This window comes from Squalius cephalus (genome assembly GCF_949319135.1).
Source record: "Squalius cephalus genome assembly, chromosome: 11".
NCBI classification, from domain to species: Eukaryota; Metazoa; Chordata; class Actinopteri; order Cypriniformes; family Leuciscidae; genus Squalius; species Squalius cephalus.
In genome coordinates this window covers 9,677,924-9,697,213 of record NC_137132.1, presented here as the reverse complement: position 1 = coordinate 9,697,213, position 19,290 = coordinate 9,677,924, and the positions used below count along the sequence as shown (strand labels likewise).

At 37.8% G+C, this 19,290-nt stretch overlaps 1 protein-coding gene across 1 annotated transcript; it reads right to left on the bottom strand.

The window, feature by feature from the left end:
* Positions 1 to 4,052: 4,052 nt before the first annotated feature.
* Positions 4,053 to 15,022, bottom strand: calm3a (calmodulin 3a (phosphorylase kinase, delta)). Its single transcript, XM_079886912.1, has 6 exons — positions 14,844 to 15,022; positions 9,876 to 9,906; positions 8,534 to 8,677; positions 7,035 to 7,141; positions 5,111 to 5,246; positions 4,053 to 4,256 (listed from the first exon to the last, which is right to left on the bottom strand). Exons 1-6 carry the CDS (start codon positions 14,844 to 14,846, stop codon positions 4,228 to 4,230), a joined length of 450 nt encoding a protein of 149 aa, XP_079743038.1. The 5' UTR covers positions 14,847 to 15,022; the 3' UTR covers positions 4,053 to 4,227.
* Positions 15,023 to 19,290: the final 4,268 nt, after the last annotated feature.

The window sequence follows — 19,290 nt, the reverse complement described above, 5'->3', positions numbered from 1 at the left end:
GAATCGGTTTCATATTCTTAATCATTTTCTTCATACCAGATTTCATTTTCAAAATTGCAAGATTGTTTCACATAGTTTTTTTCACTGTTCCACATGAAGAAAGGAAAGATGAGTCCAGCGTCAAATGGGGATTTATGATAACAGGGCCTGTTTGATTGGAAGTGAGACACGTCAGGCACACAGCAGATGTTTGGCCTTTATAGAGTCATGAATCAAACTATGTTAACATTTCCACACCAATGACAGCAGCTGGTATTTACAATCGTATTTGTGTACAGTTTTTGAAATCTATGAAAGGTCAGCTAATTCTTTCCAATAGTAAACGATCGGTCCAGGTCAGATGACATGTCTTGGTTGGTTTTGCTTCCTTATGTAGGTATTCTGAAAAGAGAAGTGTTGAATGGGAGCATCAGTGAGGTTAGCTTTCATTTATATCATAATATAAAACAAATGATTTCTAATCCAAATCCTGATTGGATGAGCCATGCTCAAAGCTAATGTGCCAAGTCGCTACATTTCTTAAAAACTACAAATAACCACCATTACAGGCTAGAAAGTGGTTCATTTGAGATAATGACAAGGTAACTACAGTCCACAACATACATGAGTACACCCCCTCTGAATATTAAGATATATTTCTATTTCAAAATGATCACTATTACAAATTCATGGGGAGATGACAAGATTGAATATACTTAAAGTATAGGCCAGTAAAGCAAGTAAACTATGCAGTTTTGCATAAATGAAGGGTCACTGGCCACTGTTCTGGAAGAGGAATGGCTCAACATCCCAATTACCTTTTTTATTGTTTTAATCAGTGGCAGAAACAAGCTTCCATAAGAACAATACCACAGTACAGCAGCCTTATATATGCAATATAAATGTGAGAAAAGGGTTGAGGTTGGACACTGTACTAATAATAGTACAGTACTAGTGTAAATGAGCATCATATGGCCACCAAAACCGCTCCTCAGTTTACAATCAATATTACACACAGTGTGATACAGGGAGAAAGAAAGAAACCAGACGATGTTCTCCTCCATTTGCCAGTGGATCAATAAATACATGTAAGCTCAACACCGTGTGGATCACATACACTTTTTCCACAGGTCAAAGTGGGAGTGCTTTAGATTAACATCACAGTCGTCATCGCTGTTTTTCCATTACGACCCGGAATGATAGTGAACTAGCTTTTCTCATTAACTGCAGTTTTCTTGCTAATGTTGCTCAAGTGTGTATTATCTGCCAGACACATGCGATTTCACAACTGTATACAGGATACATTTTATGTGTATACTAAAGATAATAGTTATGCCTACACCATGCTGCATCATATCTGGAAATAGACCTATACAAGTATCTATGTTATACTTCAGGTAGGCTGATTAAACACATCTGGCACGTGAAAAGGCCGAGTAACAATTAACTGGCCTATCACACTCCTAAAGTTTAATACTTATGGTAAAGATTAGAACAAGCATTAAAACCCAAGTAAAAGCCATTATAGTGATGTCGTGACTAAGCTTAGCAATCAGGAGGACAAAAGGCAGGAAAATGCAGATCTGATAGGTTTCTTTCTTTCATTCTTTACCCTTCTAAAGGTCTGAATTTTTAATTAAGAGTTAAGGTGGAAGAGAAACATATTCAGAATATTTAAGAGTTTTCTTTTTCATTCTGTCAGATTAGTTCAATGTGATTTCTCTTATAAATTCTCAAGTAAATGTTTGTTCACGGAGAGAAATGCAAAATATTGAATAGGTGAAACAACGGCGCCATCTTCTGTCCAGCTTGAATATTTCACTCCCAATCACATCTATTAGCGTTTAGACTCCCAACATTGTCCACAACACTATTCAACACATTCATAGTTTCCGAAAATTAAAAACGTAATCAAAATGATTATGTAAATAATCAATCAAATTCGACGATTCCAGAAGATTTAGTTCCCGCTCATTGTAACCAATGAATTTACATCATAACTTTTCCAGCTGTTTGTGATAAGGTTTATATAAATTTATATATTTTTTTTTGCTCACAAAAATCTACTCGATATTTATAGGTTGGCTTAAATAGTAGGCTATTCGTTATAAAAAATACCCATGGATTGAGTTATACGATTTTACTGAAGTACATGAGTTTTTCAGGGCTAGAAATTCCACTTTTACAATTAGGCTACCTCAGTACTATCAAGGTTTTCCATGACTGTGGGAATCTTGGTTCTTCTTCTGAATAAATAAATAGAATTTCATTAAATACAAATAAAAATCCCACTAATCTAGTGATTCACACCAATACTGCACAAGGCCTCATGTCATATTAAACTTAAGATTCAGCTGCTTTTGACTTGTTCCACACGTTATGAAGCAAGCTGTCTAAAACTCATGCATTTAACAATGAAAGATTTTAAATTAGCCAAAGTGCAAATGAGGTCCTTTAGAGATGCCCTGAGTGAACATGGCAGCAGTGCCGGAGCACATCATTAAAAAGGCAAGTCACTCGGTGTCACACGTCTTATGCAAACGGGAAAAGGAGATGTGTCTCTATTTAACCCCAGATTATTTACAGCTCCATCCAGCACAATCCTTAGAGTTAAACCCAAATATAGGTCAGATTTGACTGAGACCTCTCGGGTGAGTGAGCGGATTAGCTTGGAGCTAATGACAAAACCCATCAAGTCGCAGTTACATCAAACACAGAAGTATGCATAAACATATACATTTATTTTTTTTATTGGAAAACACAGATACATATTTCACATATTATCCATACAGATTTCACATGTTGAGTATTCCCCGTCCTGTCGCTCATTTTCTAACCCAGCCAACATGAAACTCTCAAGACAGTCCAGAATAGAGTAAGATATGCTATGTAAAGCTCTTCCACAGGAGTAATATGTTTTGGCAAGGAAAAAAACCAAAAAAAAAACCATGAGACCAATAGCAAGCCCTTCATAGTCTTAACATAATTCAATACATCATCTGTCCACACCTCAAAATAACTCTCGTTCGACAGTTTCACCTTTATCCGTCGTCTCGCAAGCAGAGCGCAAATGAAATTTGGAGCACTTGACAACAAGAGGTGTGACAAACCCACGAGAGCAGGAGAAAGCAGCAGCAGCAGAGGGTTCTTCTTCTGTGGCTGAATGTATAATCTACACCAAAGTGCAAATATATATAGATATGTGTGTGTGTATATTCACAGATTGATAACATACTTAGTTGACTACAAGATCTCTTGCAAGAAAGTTGAGGCTTACGAGTAATATGGCACATTTCAAGACCATGAATCAAACAAAAGTCACAGACCTAACTAGAATAACAATATGCAATGCAAAGTTTACCAGACGTTAATATTGCAGAACGGTACATTTATAAAGCATAATGATTATCTAAGTAACTATATTTTTACAGTTATGCTATTTGCGTCATTCTGTCACATTCTGCTGTACATACTTTACATCTCCACGCTCCCACAAAGTCTGAAGTCTTCAGAGACGAAACCCACATTAAAATAAAGGTTTAAACCAGCTGACGATAACCACTGGCAACCAAGTACACTCCTTACAGCCCATAAAGACACTCTTCAAGTCGTACGGCGTACAGAGTATGAGTATGACGTCGGGTTTTTACAATATGCACGTCTTCATAAACATCCAGTTTTCGTTCCGTTCCGAGTCTTTAAAAGGAGAAGGCAATACACAAAAGCATGACTTCACCACAGGGGTCACACGCAAAAGTTTCCGCTCAGTTTAGATTGAAGGCAGCACTGTGACCCTGGACTAATTACCACAATGTTTTAGCATTATTATTATTATAGTTTTTTTTTAAAATATTTAGTTACTCTATTTTGGAGCGATGAAAGAACACTCATGAAAGGAGATGTTCTCTGCATTTTAAACGCTGCCGTACTAGGCATGGACTTCAACTCGTGTGCGACTAAAAGAGACGTTCTGTCCTCAAATTTTTTGTCAGGTCTGGAGACGTTTGCTCCAAAAGGGCTCATGCAGTTATGCTTGGTCCATTCACTTCTGCTGGGACAATTCTGCTAGTATATTTCACAAATTGTTTTTTTTTGTTTGTTTTGATTTTTTTGGTAAGAGATCACAGAATTTGACATTCTAATACTCTCTGAAGTAAACTTTAGATTTTTTTTCTTTTTAAAGACAGAGTGATCTTAGTAGGACAAGCAATGTAAGAGAGAAAGAGAGATACAGGATAAGACAATCCTTCACTTTGCAGTCATCATCTGGACAAACTCTGTGAAAAGAGACAGAAAGACAGGTAATAGTAATCTAATGATTCCTGACACTGACTGGATTTTTCTTTCTATTATGAAAGAATGGTTTTAGCAACCTTTGGCCAAACATTTTCTATGTTGCTTTTTTATTTGAAAGTTCATTTTCAAGTTTCTGTAATCACTTGGTAAAAAAAAAAAAAAAAAAAAAAAAAAAAAAATTTACATTTAAAAATTTAAAATACAAAATAATTATACACCGTACACACACATATATTATTAAAAACAAACTTTTATTTTGGATGCGATTAATCGTGATTAATCTTTTGACAGCCCTAATATATATATATATATATATATAACCTTTTTAAATAAATATATAAACACAACAAAAGTAAGATGTTTTAAATGTTTTTGGAAGAAGTCTCTTCTGCTCACCAAGGCTGCATTCATTTGATCAAAAATACAATAAAAACAATAATATTGTGAAATATTATTACAATTTAAAATAACTGTTTTAAATGTGAACACATTTTAAAATGTATTTTTTATGAAATTTATGATTATCAATGTTAAAAGCAGATGTGCTGCTTAATATTTTAGTGTATACCTGAAACATTTTTCAGGGTTCTTTGATGAATTCATCACCCATGTACTGTCACTGAATTACATTACACCATCACATTCTAGAGGTTATGTGTTGAACGTTCAATGCAGGTGTAAAGACAAAACACTTTCTCTGGAAAGCTAATTAAAAAATGAATTCACACAACAGTGAACAACCTCCATCTAAATAAATGAAGTTTGTATAAGTGTCATTCTGGTTACGCAATAAAACGTTCCTGATTGAATGGGAACATGCGCCACAGCTGCTCACCTTCATAGTTGACTTGACCGTCTCCATCGATATCCGCCTCTCGGATCATCTCGTCCACTTCCTCGTCTGTCAACTTCTCGCCCAGATTGGTCATGACGTGACGGAGCTCGGCTGCACTGATGTAGCCGTTTCCATCCTGAGAAGAGAATATTATGCCTCATCACACACCAGGTGCTTTTGTGGTGTACTATAAGTAAGGGCCGTCATGATTCCTCAATTAAATTAGAGTACTCGATTTAAAAAAAATCCTCATTGCAACTTACCCATGTAGAGTAACCGGCAAAATACCGTAAGTGGTGCATTCCACGGACGAGAATCCATGAACCGCATTATTACATGTTTTCTAAGGCTGCATGGTATCTTAAAACCATTTAAAAACCATACTTTAGCATATAAAGCGCATATGTGACCCTGGATCACAAAACCAGTCACAAGTCGCACGGGTATATTTGTAGCAATAGCCAACAATACATTGTATGGGGCAAAATTATTGATTTTTCTTTTATGCCAAAAATCATTAGGATATTAAGTAAAGATCATGTCCCAAGAAGATATTTTGTAAATTTCCTACCGTAAATATATAAAACATTTATTTTTGTGAGTGAATGCAGCACAATCGCGAACATAAATGGACAACTTTAAAGGCGAATTTCTCAATGTTTCGATTTTTTTGCACCCTCTGATTTCAAAGAGTCATATATCGGCCAAATATTGTCCTATCCTAACAAACCATACATCAATGGAAAGCTTATTTATTCAGCTTTCAGATGATGTTTAAATCTCAATTGCGAAAAATTGACCCATGTGACTGGTTTTGTGGTCCAGGGTCACATATATATATTTATATGCGCTTTAATTATTTACATGCGTGTAGGTTACCAGCGTCTCAGGCTACGTCTACATTAATCCAGATACATTTGAAAACTGCATTTTCATTTCAAAACACTTTCTGTCCACACTAGCTTTTTCAAGAGTTTTCCAAAAGTTTCTCGTCCACACAAAAATGTCGGAAAATGCTAAATTCACCTCACTGCGCATGCCTAAATCCTCAAAAAAGCTCACTGAGATGATATGCGCAAAAAGACATAATAAAGTTATCACGCAATTCTTCTGGCAGGATCATTTTATTTAGCAAAATATCTCACCATTCACTGATGCGTCCAGGTCGCACTCAGTCACCATATATTTGGTCTAAAACGCAACTACTCTCATATTTTGTCGCATAACAGCAAATGCGAGTACATTTTCATTCAACTTTGCAAGACTGTGATATGAAGAATGTGCAAAGTAACATATTTTACCAAACTGTGTGAAAGTGAATAGCACATTACGGTCACAATACCGGTATAAACATGAACATCTATTGGCACAATATGCGTCACAAACATGCATCATCGTTTTCAAGAACCTCCGTTTTCACGGTCCACACTACAACGTGAAAACGCCGTTTTCAAATTAGGGTTGGGCCGATAGACGATGCTATCGTCCATCGCGATGGCTGACAGACATCACGATGTTGAGCCGGCTTTATTTTTGATCAAAGCAAGAGGTAAAGCAATCAAGAGAACCTAAGTGCAACTGAAGCCGTTTGAAGCACGCTCTTATGCCAACGGCCTGAAGCAGCCTGAGCCCACATGGTGAATAATCTAACCCACTGTCTGGAAAACACACCTGCACAGTCCTTACGTAACACTCCATACGCTAGCAGCTTACACAGTTTTCCTGGATGATTAGTCCACTTGTCGTTTTTAAGAAAGCCTTGTATGCTGAAACCTGATGCTGCATAACGGCACGTTCTTGTGCTCAAAAGTATCTACCTTGTACATTCATTAAAATTCTTAATGATTACTATTCATGAATCGGTTCAGTGCTTAATCTGGTTTCAACTTCATGGCAGCTGCTGTTAATGGTGACATTTCCTCACCTTGTCAAAGACTCTGAAAGCTTCTCGGATTTCCTCTTCACTGTCCGTGTCCTTCATTTTCCTCGCCATCATGGTTAGGAACTCTGGGAAATCTATAGTTCCGTTGCCTGTGGACAGAAAGTACCATGTTGTTGCTATTTACCACAAGATTAAATAAAAAATAAAAAATAAAAATTTTATGTTCATATCCTTGCACCAGTGCATCTGCTTCAGGCAATACTCTTCAATATCTTTCAAAGTTTCTATGCCATGAGCTTTGCAAACTTTGGCAAGCTTATGTCGAGATCTTCCAAAGAAGTGCTTGTTCTAGAAGCCTGACAACTTCTAAACTAGGGCTAGAACGGCAAGACGACATAATCGATGACAGTCTACCTCCATCGATTTGGAACTTCAAAATGGCATCGGAAATTCCTCAAAGGGGAAGCACTTAAGGAAGTTTGCAAGTGTATGTCTGAAAGTGACATTAAACGCAGCCTTGGACTCACAGGACCATCCTCGCCAATGTTACTCTTCCCTCGTGAGAAAAACACCTAAAGCCCCGTTTCACACCGCCAGCGACACGCAGCGACAAAGTGACACGATCCCATTCATTTCAATGGAGGGCTGGCGGCATCCGGTGACACGAGCGACAGTGACCTGTCGACAGTCTCAGTGAGTTTGATTCATACATTGCTAGTTTGTGTATTGTAATTTTTTGATGCCAGTTTAGCACTGCAGATCATTTTACAGTTTCCCCTGCATTATGTTAAATAGTGGGGACAAGAAAATGTATTATTTGTCAAATTTGAATGACGTTTTAGTAATTTATGACAGTATGAGTGAGTTTAATTTGTTGATTGGTCGATCGTTAATCTAGTTAATGATTTAATCCACTGATCACTGCTGTGGTAATATTAATAACACTCTCCAACAGCATAATGTTACTTTTAATTCTTTTAAGCCTAATTCCAAGTCAAATTAGAATGATATCTTAGTTTTATATATCACTTGTGTTTGTATTTTCAATAGATATGGCCAGACATGCAGTCTACCAATAACATTAGAGCGACAGCACTACGAACGCCCACAAGCAACTCACAGTAGAGTCTAGCAACATGCAGCGACTAAGTCGCTGGCGGTGTGAACAGGGCTTAACACCTGCTTGATCTAGGACAGGGGTGTCCAATCCTGCTCCTGGAGGTCCAACATCCAGCAGAGTTTAGCTCCAACACACTGGCCTGGGAGTTTCTAATAATAATAATAATCCAGAAGACCTTGTTTAGCAGGTTCAGGTGAGTTTGATTAGGATTGGAGCTGAACTCTGCAGGATTGTGGCCCTCCAGGAGCAGGATTGGACACCCTTGATCTGCGAGGGTATTGCAATGTAAATTGATGTAGATGAAAAGCATCTGCTACATAAGAAGCCACATAACTTTAATGGACTAACATAAGGCACTTATCGTATCAAACAGAAAGAACAGCGGGACTGTGGAATGTTACAAAAGTGTTCCTGGTCTTACCATCAGCGTCGACCTCGTTGATCATATCCTGGAGCTCAGCCTCAGTGGGGTTCTGACCCAATGAGCGCATGACTGTGCCCAACTCTTTGGTGGTAATGGTGCCATCGCCATCTTTGTCGAAGAGTGAGAACGCCTCCTTGAACTCTGTTTTGAATGACATACATGGTAAGTACAGTACATGTACACTGCAGTGACAAAGGAGCTTTATTTTTGAAGTCTAACCCTCTTTGCACACTTTGGCAAGTAGGTCATCTTGGCACTCCTTGCATAAAGAAAATTTGCATTCTACCAACAGTATACTGCAAAGAGTGAAAGTAGCATGGTCAAGTGTCAATCAGAACATAATTTACCACTTATCCTCATAGTTACAGCTTACGACTTATGCACAGTTACAGCTTTAAACATATGAACATTAGAGGAGTGCAGAGTCTATTCTGTGCAACCACTGTAAGGTCAGCATCCCACTAGACCAGTGGCTTCGAAGGACAGGATATTTCTGGTACTTCTGCTGTGTTTAACCTTTTTTATAGTTAACAAAAACTACACAAACCAATATATTAAAATTATTAAATAAAATAATTCCAGAAGTTTCAAGAACTGCATGTTCTCCATGGTTCTTATCTTATTTTTATGACTAGTCAATTTACATGATTTTCCCAGTTGTTTCGGGAGACGTTTTTATTTTTTACTCGCAAATAGCAACTTCTCAGCAATTTATACCTAACATATTTCAGAGCTTGACAACTTATAACTTATGAAAATTAGCCTATACATATTAATTACAGAATTTCAGGTCTAGAAATTGTGCTTTTAAAATTCCCTCACATATCCAGGTTTTCCAAGTCTGTGGGAACACTGGTTTGAAATAAAAAAAAAAAATACGTTGCTAAGGGAATTAATTGAAATAAACAATGTCAGTTCATATGAATTTATATCGTTTAGCTTATTTAATATTTGCTTTGTCTTTTTAAAAATTATTTTAAGCCATCTTGCGACCCGGCTCCCTGATCGAAAATAACGGCACTAGACGTTTGTTCAGCTGATATTACTTGAAAATGAATCTCAAGAAAAAAAAAAAAATCAAGGGCAGTGAATTAGTCTGTCAACCCTCTTCCATTCTTAATCAAGTTGCTTGGAGTAGGCTAGTGGGACACCGTCTTAACATGTTCTTCAGGTCAGAGTTATATTTATAATCCCATTTATCAGCACAATCTTTTGCAATATAAGCTTCTATAGGCACGTGATTTGTCTTCTGCTATCTTGTGCGTGCTGATTATGTCGTGTAAGACAGCATTAGTGGCCTTAGTGACCATTTTGAAGATGACTGTCAGAGTTCACTCACCAGCAATCTGTTCCTCGGTCAGCTGATCTGCCTGCAATTAGAAAAGAGAGGAAGAGAAAGTCAATCAGCTCAGTGTCACATCACTACAAGACAAGCTCCAGTTTTGCAGTGCACACACACACCTCCGACTAAATGAGTATAATGAAGGACGTGCATAAAAATACTCTTTTAAAAATATCCACGGAAGTTATAATTAGACAGTGCCACTTAGGGGGTCATGAATGCGACACACTTAAAATGATTGCGCTTCTCTCTGACACGGAGTTCATTATTCAATTATTAAAGACGAGAGGATTCATCGGTGCACGTGCTTCACTCGGCGTGATTCAGCTGTGACTTTTGTGAGACGTGCCATCAGAAGAACATGCTGGCTTGCATTCAAAGACGGGTGATTCATAAAGCTTGGAGCTTAAAATGGACAGGGTGTAAAATGATCTATGAGAATACAGCGGACACGGGTCTGACTCATCCACATGAGGCATTGACTTTAGCTTTAATGCATTTGGCTTACCATTTGTGAGATGAGAAAACAGCTGATATAAATGGTTACCCCAATAACAGGCGCACACAAGCTCTAATCAAATTTTGTACTGTAAAAGCGGAAGAGGAACTAGACTTTTCTGAACACGATGAGTATGAGCTTCCTATGCAAAGCTCAAGTGCTTTATAGATCTCAAATAGGCATAGGGGTTAATGACACGATGCTAATGTTTTAATCTATTAAGCATTTAAAAACATAATAATGACTTAAACACACCTCTTCAATGATGAGCATGTTTTAATTTCTGTGTTTATCCATCTTGATTTCTCATAAATTGTGTGCTTTTTCTAGCAAGTGAGGGTGAACTGCGGTGCTAATAGAGTCTTTCATTAAATAACATAACATTTTGGTTTGTTTTTCACCAAACCCTATCGAATACACCCATGTACACTTGGAATATATGAAATGTCTCGCATGGGATCATTCTGTGATACTTCTGCATCTTTTTTAAAAGCTTGATGCTGGTCACTTATTCATTGCCACTATATGAATGAGCGCGAGAGGGACATTTTTAAATTTCTCCTTTTGTGGTCCGAAAAGGAACGAAGAGAATACTGCATTGGAACGACACTAGGGTGGGGTGAGTAAATGATGAGAGAAAAGTTGCTCCGGCTACTTTGACGCGTGTGTGGTGAGGGTGTGGCACGGGTTAGTTCTCACAACGAGCGAGAAAGGTTGACATGTTAAACATGCAGCCTGTATCAGACCTCAGGTGGACATGTCCTCCAGGACCAGCTACACGATTGGTTAAATGCCTAGTTTGGATGCGGGTGGGCTGCCGTCTCTGTTGCTGCCGGCTAACATATTCTGCGCAACGCTTCTCAGGACTGTTACCGCATTTCAATGACTGCAGCAATTACTGTGGATTAAGTGGAGCATGATGGGACAAATGTTTGTCATGCAACAAGAGTCCTCTCCGAGTTGCTTTCCAATTTGATGAGCAAGAGCGTGCGTGCGTGTGTGTGTGTGTACAAGGGGTGGACTTATTTTGGGGCCCTAAGCAATTCCAGGCATGGGTCTCCAACACACCAACTACGCACAAGTTATTTGACCTTTGTAAAACCTTATTTTGCTCTCTCTTTCTCACAACACTCAACTTTTTTCTACAATTGTAAATTAACCGTACGCCAAATCTTAATGTAATGTAATCTGTAAATGTTGTATTTTCTCAGTGTGAAATAGAATAATGAAAAATAAATTCACAAATTTAAAAAACTAAATTTACAAATGAACAATTAACACAATGCTTAATTCCAAATAGTTTTTCTACAGGCCCGATTGGCCTTGGAAAATTTTCACTGGCCCCCCACAAAAAAGTAATAAATATGTAAATAAATATGTAAATTATGATTATGATTCCAAAGCAAAAACAACTGGCCTAATATAATAATATAAATCTCAAATATTATTAGAGATAAGTAAACAGGCATTAATAAACTAAGAACAAATAATAGCCATAGCATTAATAAATACAAAGGAACAAATTAGATAATCAGTACTTTTCAGGATTTTCAGTGAATGTTGTGATTTCACCAAGTGGAATATGTGCCTAGATCAACATCCTTGTTGATCCTGGAACAACATTCCAATCAACCAATCAGATTTGAAGGACGAGTTTACAGTTAGTTTCAAGTTTAAGCTTATAACAAGGCTTAGGTGCTTCTACACAATTCTTACTCGCCTATCATTTCCCTCTGATTTTAGGGATAGGTTATAGGTAGGGTTAGGTTTAGTGGTGGAATAGAGTTAGGATTATGTTTTGCTACAGGAATGTTGATCCAGGAACATGTCTTGGCAAAATCACGGCGACCATCTAACAGTAGTTTTCAGGTATAGAAATTGAATAAAGTAATTAAATGTAAAATAAATCTGCACTGTATATTATATTTAGCAAAGTTATTCAGTCAAGAGAAGTGAGGGTTTTTTTTTCGATGTCCTTTGTTGTTAAAAACATTAAAAACATAGAGAGCAGCAGGAATATTAAGCTGCTGTCACTTTAAGAGCTAATGTCCATATCGAATATTACAGATGAGTTTTCTTTCTTGACCATTTACGCTCACTTAAGCCATAACCGACTGTTTACTAGGATACTCAGCAAGACGGGCATTTTCACATAAGTTCATGTGAATTTGTCCATTCACGTGTCCATTTCTTTCGTGGCAATGCAGCACTGGCTCGATTGGGTCAGTGACGTCCGTAAATTGTCCTGGGGCGGTCCTTATCGTTGAGCCCTGACCAACTGATTAAATGTCCCTTTCCTAGCTTTCTCAGCCTTAGAAGTCACACCCACTGACTGTTGACTGAGCATCTGATGCATAAGGCACAGACAATGATCAACTCTTTAAGAGTTTCAAAGTCGTCATCTGATTGGTTTAATTATACAGGATTTCCGTGAGACAAACACAACACACAGCAGGCAGTGTTAATGAATGACAACCCTGCTTTCTAGCCGAAACACCTGTCAGACACAGAGCTAGTCTCGCGTAGCCAGACCTTCAGATTGACGGGGAGAAGGTCTGAACTCCATATTAGATTTCGTTGGACAAAGACCCCCCAAGGGGACGTCTGACCGACGTATAAAGCAACCAATAACAGTTTGTTTTGTTCGGCGTCATGTATGAAAATGTAAAGTCAAAGTCCCTACAAAACCCGACCAGGGTCTAAAACTCTTGGACCTATTTTAAAGAGTCTATGTCGTAAACTTCACATACTTTAAAAAATCCAATGCTTAGCTGATCCTGATAAGCGTTATTGTCACAGCTGTAAATTATACAACGGCATTCTTCTTCCATTTGGCGTCATTAAGGCTTTGTTTCCAGGCGGTTCGTTAAAGAACGCGACACACACACACTTCTCCTGTAGAATTAAATCAGATGACGACTTTAAAACTCCTTATGCTAACTAGCCCAAAGCGATTTTCTCCAGTGAGGGGGTGGGTTAGATCGGCACATTTATTTGCTGAATTTTTGCGGCGGGGTCAGAGCAGCAAATTTGTATGTCAATGGGCAACAATTTTTCAACCTGCGGCAACAACTGAAAAAATTCCCAGGGAAATCCAAGCATATGCAGTACCAATGGAATGGTGCAATAATCCCTGATATGGGGGCCCCAAATTCGCGAAGATGTAGGCCTAATACTAACGTTAAAACTTCAATGATGACATCCTGAATATACAAATATATATACACATCAAAATAATGATATATTATATATAGGCTTCTGGGTATTTGTTTGGGCCCCCTGATTCCCTGGGGCCCCAAGCGGATGCTTACCTCACTTATTAGTTAAGTACGCCATTGGTCTGCACTGCAGATTTAGTGTCAGCGTGTTGCTGCACCAGCTATGATTTGGTTCAATGCAGGGGGAAAGGGGGAGGGGGACAACCAGGATCCTTCACTGCAGTTCAGCCTGCTGCAATATGCAACCTCACTGTGCACTCCATTCATATTTATGCCTTACACAGCTATGATCATTTGGGGCTGCAAGATGCTAAACTGCAGTTTTTTTGGCCAAGCAGTGTGCAACAGCTACCCTACATGTTGCAACTTTGGCCCATGCAAATGCAACAGCCAAACAGCCTCGTATCCGCAGGACGTTTGCAAACTTAGTGAACGTGCATGCAATGCAAATATTTTGAGGCAAAACAAGCTAAGAGCGATTCAGATTCTTCCAGAAATGAGGAACTTGAGCGCATATGCTTTTGCTGATGGTTATTTTTACACCACCACGCCCACACTTATCCTTCTGTTAAGGCAATGAGCTCAGCCCATGTAAAATTAGCAGCCAGTCACTGTTCACACACACCGAGATGAGCAGAAGCACTGCGTGAATTCAACACGCATGATGCTTTATATACTAAACTCGCAATCATAATGCATCTAACATACACTAAACAGCTGTCAGTGCTGTGGACAGACACCGTGCATGCTGTGCATTTCAGTTCACATATGCATTCGCAACAGCTAGAGCCTAATGTGACAAAAACAGCAAGTTTGTGTTCAAGAATATGCAAGAAACCTAATACAGAAACTGGTGCGCATGTGATTGACAGACTTCAGCTGGCGCGAGAGCAGCAGCGGGAACGCGCTAAAACGCAACGGAACTAATTTATTCATTTATCCCTTTGCAAAATCTCTTTTTGCCTAATTCGTATTGATTAATATATGGTTTTCTTATAATATAGATCACACGTTGATGTGCATCTGTTGGGTAGCGCTAACTGGCTAATTAGCAGTTTGTTTAAAAAAAATATTTAAGTATAGCTAAACATTCAGTAAAGCTAAAACACTATTAATGCATTTTATATTGTTAAAGACAAAGCGAAATTATTAGTAAAAACATAATTAGCTGTCAAACTCTGACAGGATGCTAAAGTGGCTAAACCGTTAGCAGGGAAAAAACCGACATAAATGTCAGGCTGAACTCACCATCGTTAAGCAATGTCCGTCCGGTAAATGTGTGTAAAATCAAATGCAGAGAGCTGGTTGTGTTTTATGTGTTGGCGTATAAACGCAGGACCTGTTCCTGTGAGTGAGCGAGTGACTGACCCACCGCGGGATAGAGGTGTAGTAATGCGCTGCCGCTGCGCTCTGGCCTCATTCACACTGTATCCCTCCGCGTAAGCTCATCTTATTACTGCACACATCACTATGGCAAGCCGGTTAAAAGACTTTTTTTAAAAAAATTTTTTTTATTTTTTTATTCCTAGGATATGAATGTGATATAAACGATTACATTTTCACTAGTTAAAATGGTAATTCTTGATATCAGGAATTAGATTTCTATGGCAATTTTTGATATCAGGAATTACTTTCCACGGGTAAAACTTGATATCAACAATGACATCACAGAAATACGAATTCTTGATTGGAATTTCAATAGTAAGAAATCAATTATTGATATCAACAATTGACTTTGAATGGCAGCCTAAGGTAAGGTGATCATCACCTTACAGATATCAATAATTGATTTCTTACTAGTTGAAATTCCAATTTCACATATCAGAAATACAATTCTAGTAAAAAACAAAACAAAAAAAACACACAAAAAAACATGGTGGTTACTTTGGCAAATGTCTGTTCTTGATATCAATAATTAAATTGCCAATAGAAAAATGTTAATTTTTGATATCAATAATTCGATTTTCACTAGTGACAATGTTAATTTCTGATATCCTGAATGTGATTGTTACTTGTAAGAAAGCCATTTTAAATATCTGAAATTTGAAATTACTGAAATTACTCTGCCAATTATTGATATCAGACATACATTTCAGATATCAGAAATAACAAATGGAAATGTAATTCCTGATTTCAAAAATTGCCATTTTAAAGTAGACTGGGTAAACCCAGCCCAATCTGCCAGACTAATTTTAAAGGGCACCTATTATGCAAAATTCACTTTTACATGGTGTTTGAACATAAATTTCTTTACATTTTTTTTAAATCCCCTTAAATCATAAGCACTGTCTCAGAACACGTTGAGAGTTTATGGATAAGACTTTAATGCGCACTTCTTATACAGTGTTTATTCAGCTCTTACAGTGATTTTCTGGAGTAAAACTAACGCTTCATCTTTTGTGTGATTTACAATTAACTTTATTGAACTCATCAGTATATGTTCGGCCATCATTTGGACGGGTCCGCTACAACAGGCTTGTATTAATAGAGGATAAAAGCAGATGACAAATACGTTATAACCGTAATTAAACTTAACTATACCTGTTCTACCTCCATACAGCATATATTCTCTGGCTCTGTAGGCATTATTGTCCGACTCCGGGTCGAAATGTACACGCTACTGAGAGTTTCTGTTTTAATATTATCATTATCATCGGCAGCATCAGCTCATTTGCATTTAAAGGGATACACACTAAAACGGCATGTTTTTCTGAGCCCCAAAAAGTGACAATTTAAACGTAAAAAATGATCTGTTGGGTATTTTGAGCTAAAACTTCACATACACACTCTGAGGACATCAGAGACTTATTTTACATCTTGTGAAAAGAGGCATATAGGTGCCCTTTAACTAGTGTGAAAATGAAATTGTTGATATCAATAACTCATATATTTAGAATGAATAAAAGTAAAAATGGCTTGCCACACGTCACAGGCTATGAGTGTGAGGATGAATCGCCAGTGCGATGCCACCCACAGACAGATACATTTTCATTGTATCTGATTGTAGTTGAAGAATTGGAGTGAGATGAAAAGTCTAAAAGTTATGACTTAAAAAGCCATAATTATGACAAATAGCCATTAAAATCATGACATAGACTACTAAATTGAAATTATGACAATCATAATTTTGACTTTATCTAATAATTTTTAATTTCATCTCATAATCATGACTTAAAATGTCATAATTTCATTTATTACATCATAATTTTTACATTTTATTTCACACAAATTATATAAACAATATAAACAGTTAATTTAACACTGGGAGTTTTGTTGTGAACTTGTAATCGATTTACTTTTTCTAAAATACACAATTCTGCCATGAAACTAGATGGCACAAGCTGATAGGTCCTTAACTCTACTTGCAATAATATCTTCCTCCATAGGGCACAGCTGATTGGTTCCTGCTGTATCAGTAGCCAATGAGCTCGCTGCTCAACCTTCAAATACTTAGTCAGCATTTACTGTTGCAGTTTGCAGAGCAGTTTCAGAAACCCTCCTCCTTCCCCAGCTCCACCTGTATAGATCTGCTACTGGTAATTCATGTATGCTATATTGTACAGCAAGAGCATCTTACTTGCTCACAGCAGTGTGTTGTGTGTGTATTGCCAGTAGCAAGTCTCGTATTTGCTCTGTAGCAGCAGAAATAACCAACAACAGCAGCAGTGTAGCAGATCTATTCTGCCTAGACCAAACATATCAACATTGTTATATCCATTACCATGTCGAACACTCAGAGAGTTGTCATGACAGAACTGAAATTACATGCAATCTTATTTGCAATCCAATAACTGGACATAATTATATTCAATCCACAAATAAGTTTATGTTAACTCAGGTTCATTAAACAATATTAACTTTTTATTTTAATAATGCTATTAGTAAATGTTAAAATTAACATTAACTGAGATTCTTACTTAGATATTTTTACTGTAAAAGTACACATATTAAATACAAAATATAGAGTTTTACCCAAAATTAAAAGGTAATTCACATATTACTTACAAGTACAATTAAATTCATTACCCTGTTAAATGAAAACCACATTTTCACATAGTAATGAAAAAACATTTACAGGTTTTTACTGTATTTCTCCATTCTTTTTACTTTAATTACCAGTATTTTTTGGCATTTTCTCTTGCTGCTGCTGATTTGACAGTGTTCTCATATCCTGACGGTGACAGTTCTTGCTGACAGCACTGAAAATGTCCTTCTCTGCATCATACTTTGGCAGTTTTTCCGAATCTCTGATTTCGTGTTCAACGGTTGGGCAGCTGTTCGCTGTGTCCAGGCTCTGGCACACAGTTTCTACTGCAGTGCTGGCACACTTACACTTGCTCTTGGAAGGGTGAGAGGCCTTGACCACATGACAGATGCCAGGATGGTTGCTTGTGTTCTGGATCTGCTGATCGGCCGGTTCTTTGACTTTCAGACCAGCGACGGAGCAGCAGCCCTGAGATCGACAGCAATGCAGACTGAACAGCTTAGACATAACCCAGTTCAACATCTGCTTGATGATGATGGCGGTGACGCTGAAAAGAGAGTAAGTGCAGCTCACACCAAGGATGATCATTAAAGAGTTGGCTATCTGGTAGACCCAACGTGCTTCATAATGGGCCTTCTGTCCGCTCACCATGTCCCCGAAACCCATTGTGCTGAAAGCCACAAAGCAGAAGTACATAGACTCTGGGTAGCTCCAATCCTCCATAGTCGAGTACAGGGCAGATGCTCCGCAGTTCACCAGAAGTGTAACTGTTGCCAAAATGAGGGTTACATAGTAAACTGAAGGTTTCCAGTCCTCCTGACGGTCTCCATTTTCTGGTTGTGTGTTTAAATGTGGGACCATGTGTTTTTTACTCAGCTTTGTCCTTTGTTTTTGCTTTCGACATCTGCGTGTGAGGAATGTAATCAGCGTTATCATGCGTTCCAGAAAGAGGTTGAAGAAAAGGATGGTGGTTGCGCAGCCTATCAGCCCATAGAAGATCAGGAAGATTTTTCCATTGAGGGTAGCGGGTGCTGCCATCCCAAAACCTGATATGGACACACAAGTGTATATTTATTTCTGCCATATAAAGATACCATGAGTAGAAGTAGTCCTGAATTCAATCTAAAAAGCAGAATGATAGCATATAAACAATTAATTTTGACATAGTGGAATTACAAGAAAGTGAAATTATAGTTCTACCACAACAAAAACAAGATTTTCGTCATCCTTGAGTATCGTTCCATAATCTTGAGGTGATCTTTTGTTGTGTTACGCAAGCAAGATGACGTGTACTTCATTTTGTATATTGACAGACTACACTTCACATTGGACATTGTACATTTTAAGATTTGCTTACGTGAATCCATGATTACAAAGCTATTATGATCTGAGCCCTGGGGATTTGAATCAGGAAATTGACTTTCCTGCTATTTCACCACTGAAAGATAAGCTCAGAGGCTGATAAAACTAGATTGTTGAAGATGGTTATCACGTGTAAACAGCCATTCCACCTTGAAGTGTGTGAACATGCTGTTTCTTTCAAAGCTAATTACTTCATGGAGTCTGTAAAGTGGAAGAAATATTAGTAAGCTTCTTCAAATACAGGGACAGATGTGTGGAGTAAAAAGGTTATTCAGGTTAGACTTTGTCAGTAAAGATAATTATGTTAGTGGCTAAATACCAAATTCACACAGATGTTTTAATTACTAT

Excerpts from the sequence above, each read along its gene's own strand:
- calm3a (XM_079886912.1), bottom strand. Across the intron at positions 8,678-9,875 it reads GACCGAGGAACAGATTGCTG|AGTTCAAGGAGGCGTTCTCA; the intron begins GTGAGTGAACTC and ends CATTCAAAACAG. Across the intron at positions 4,257-5,110 it reads CGGTCAAGTCAACTATGAAG|AGTTTGTCCAGATGATGACT; the intron begins GTGAGCAGCTGT and ends CTCTTTTCACAG.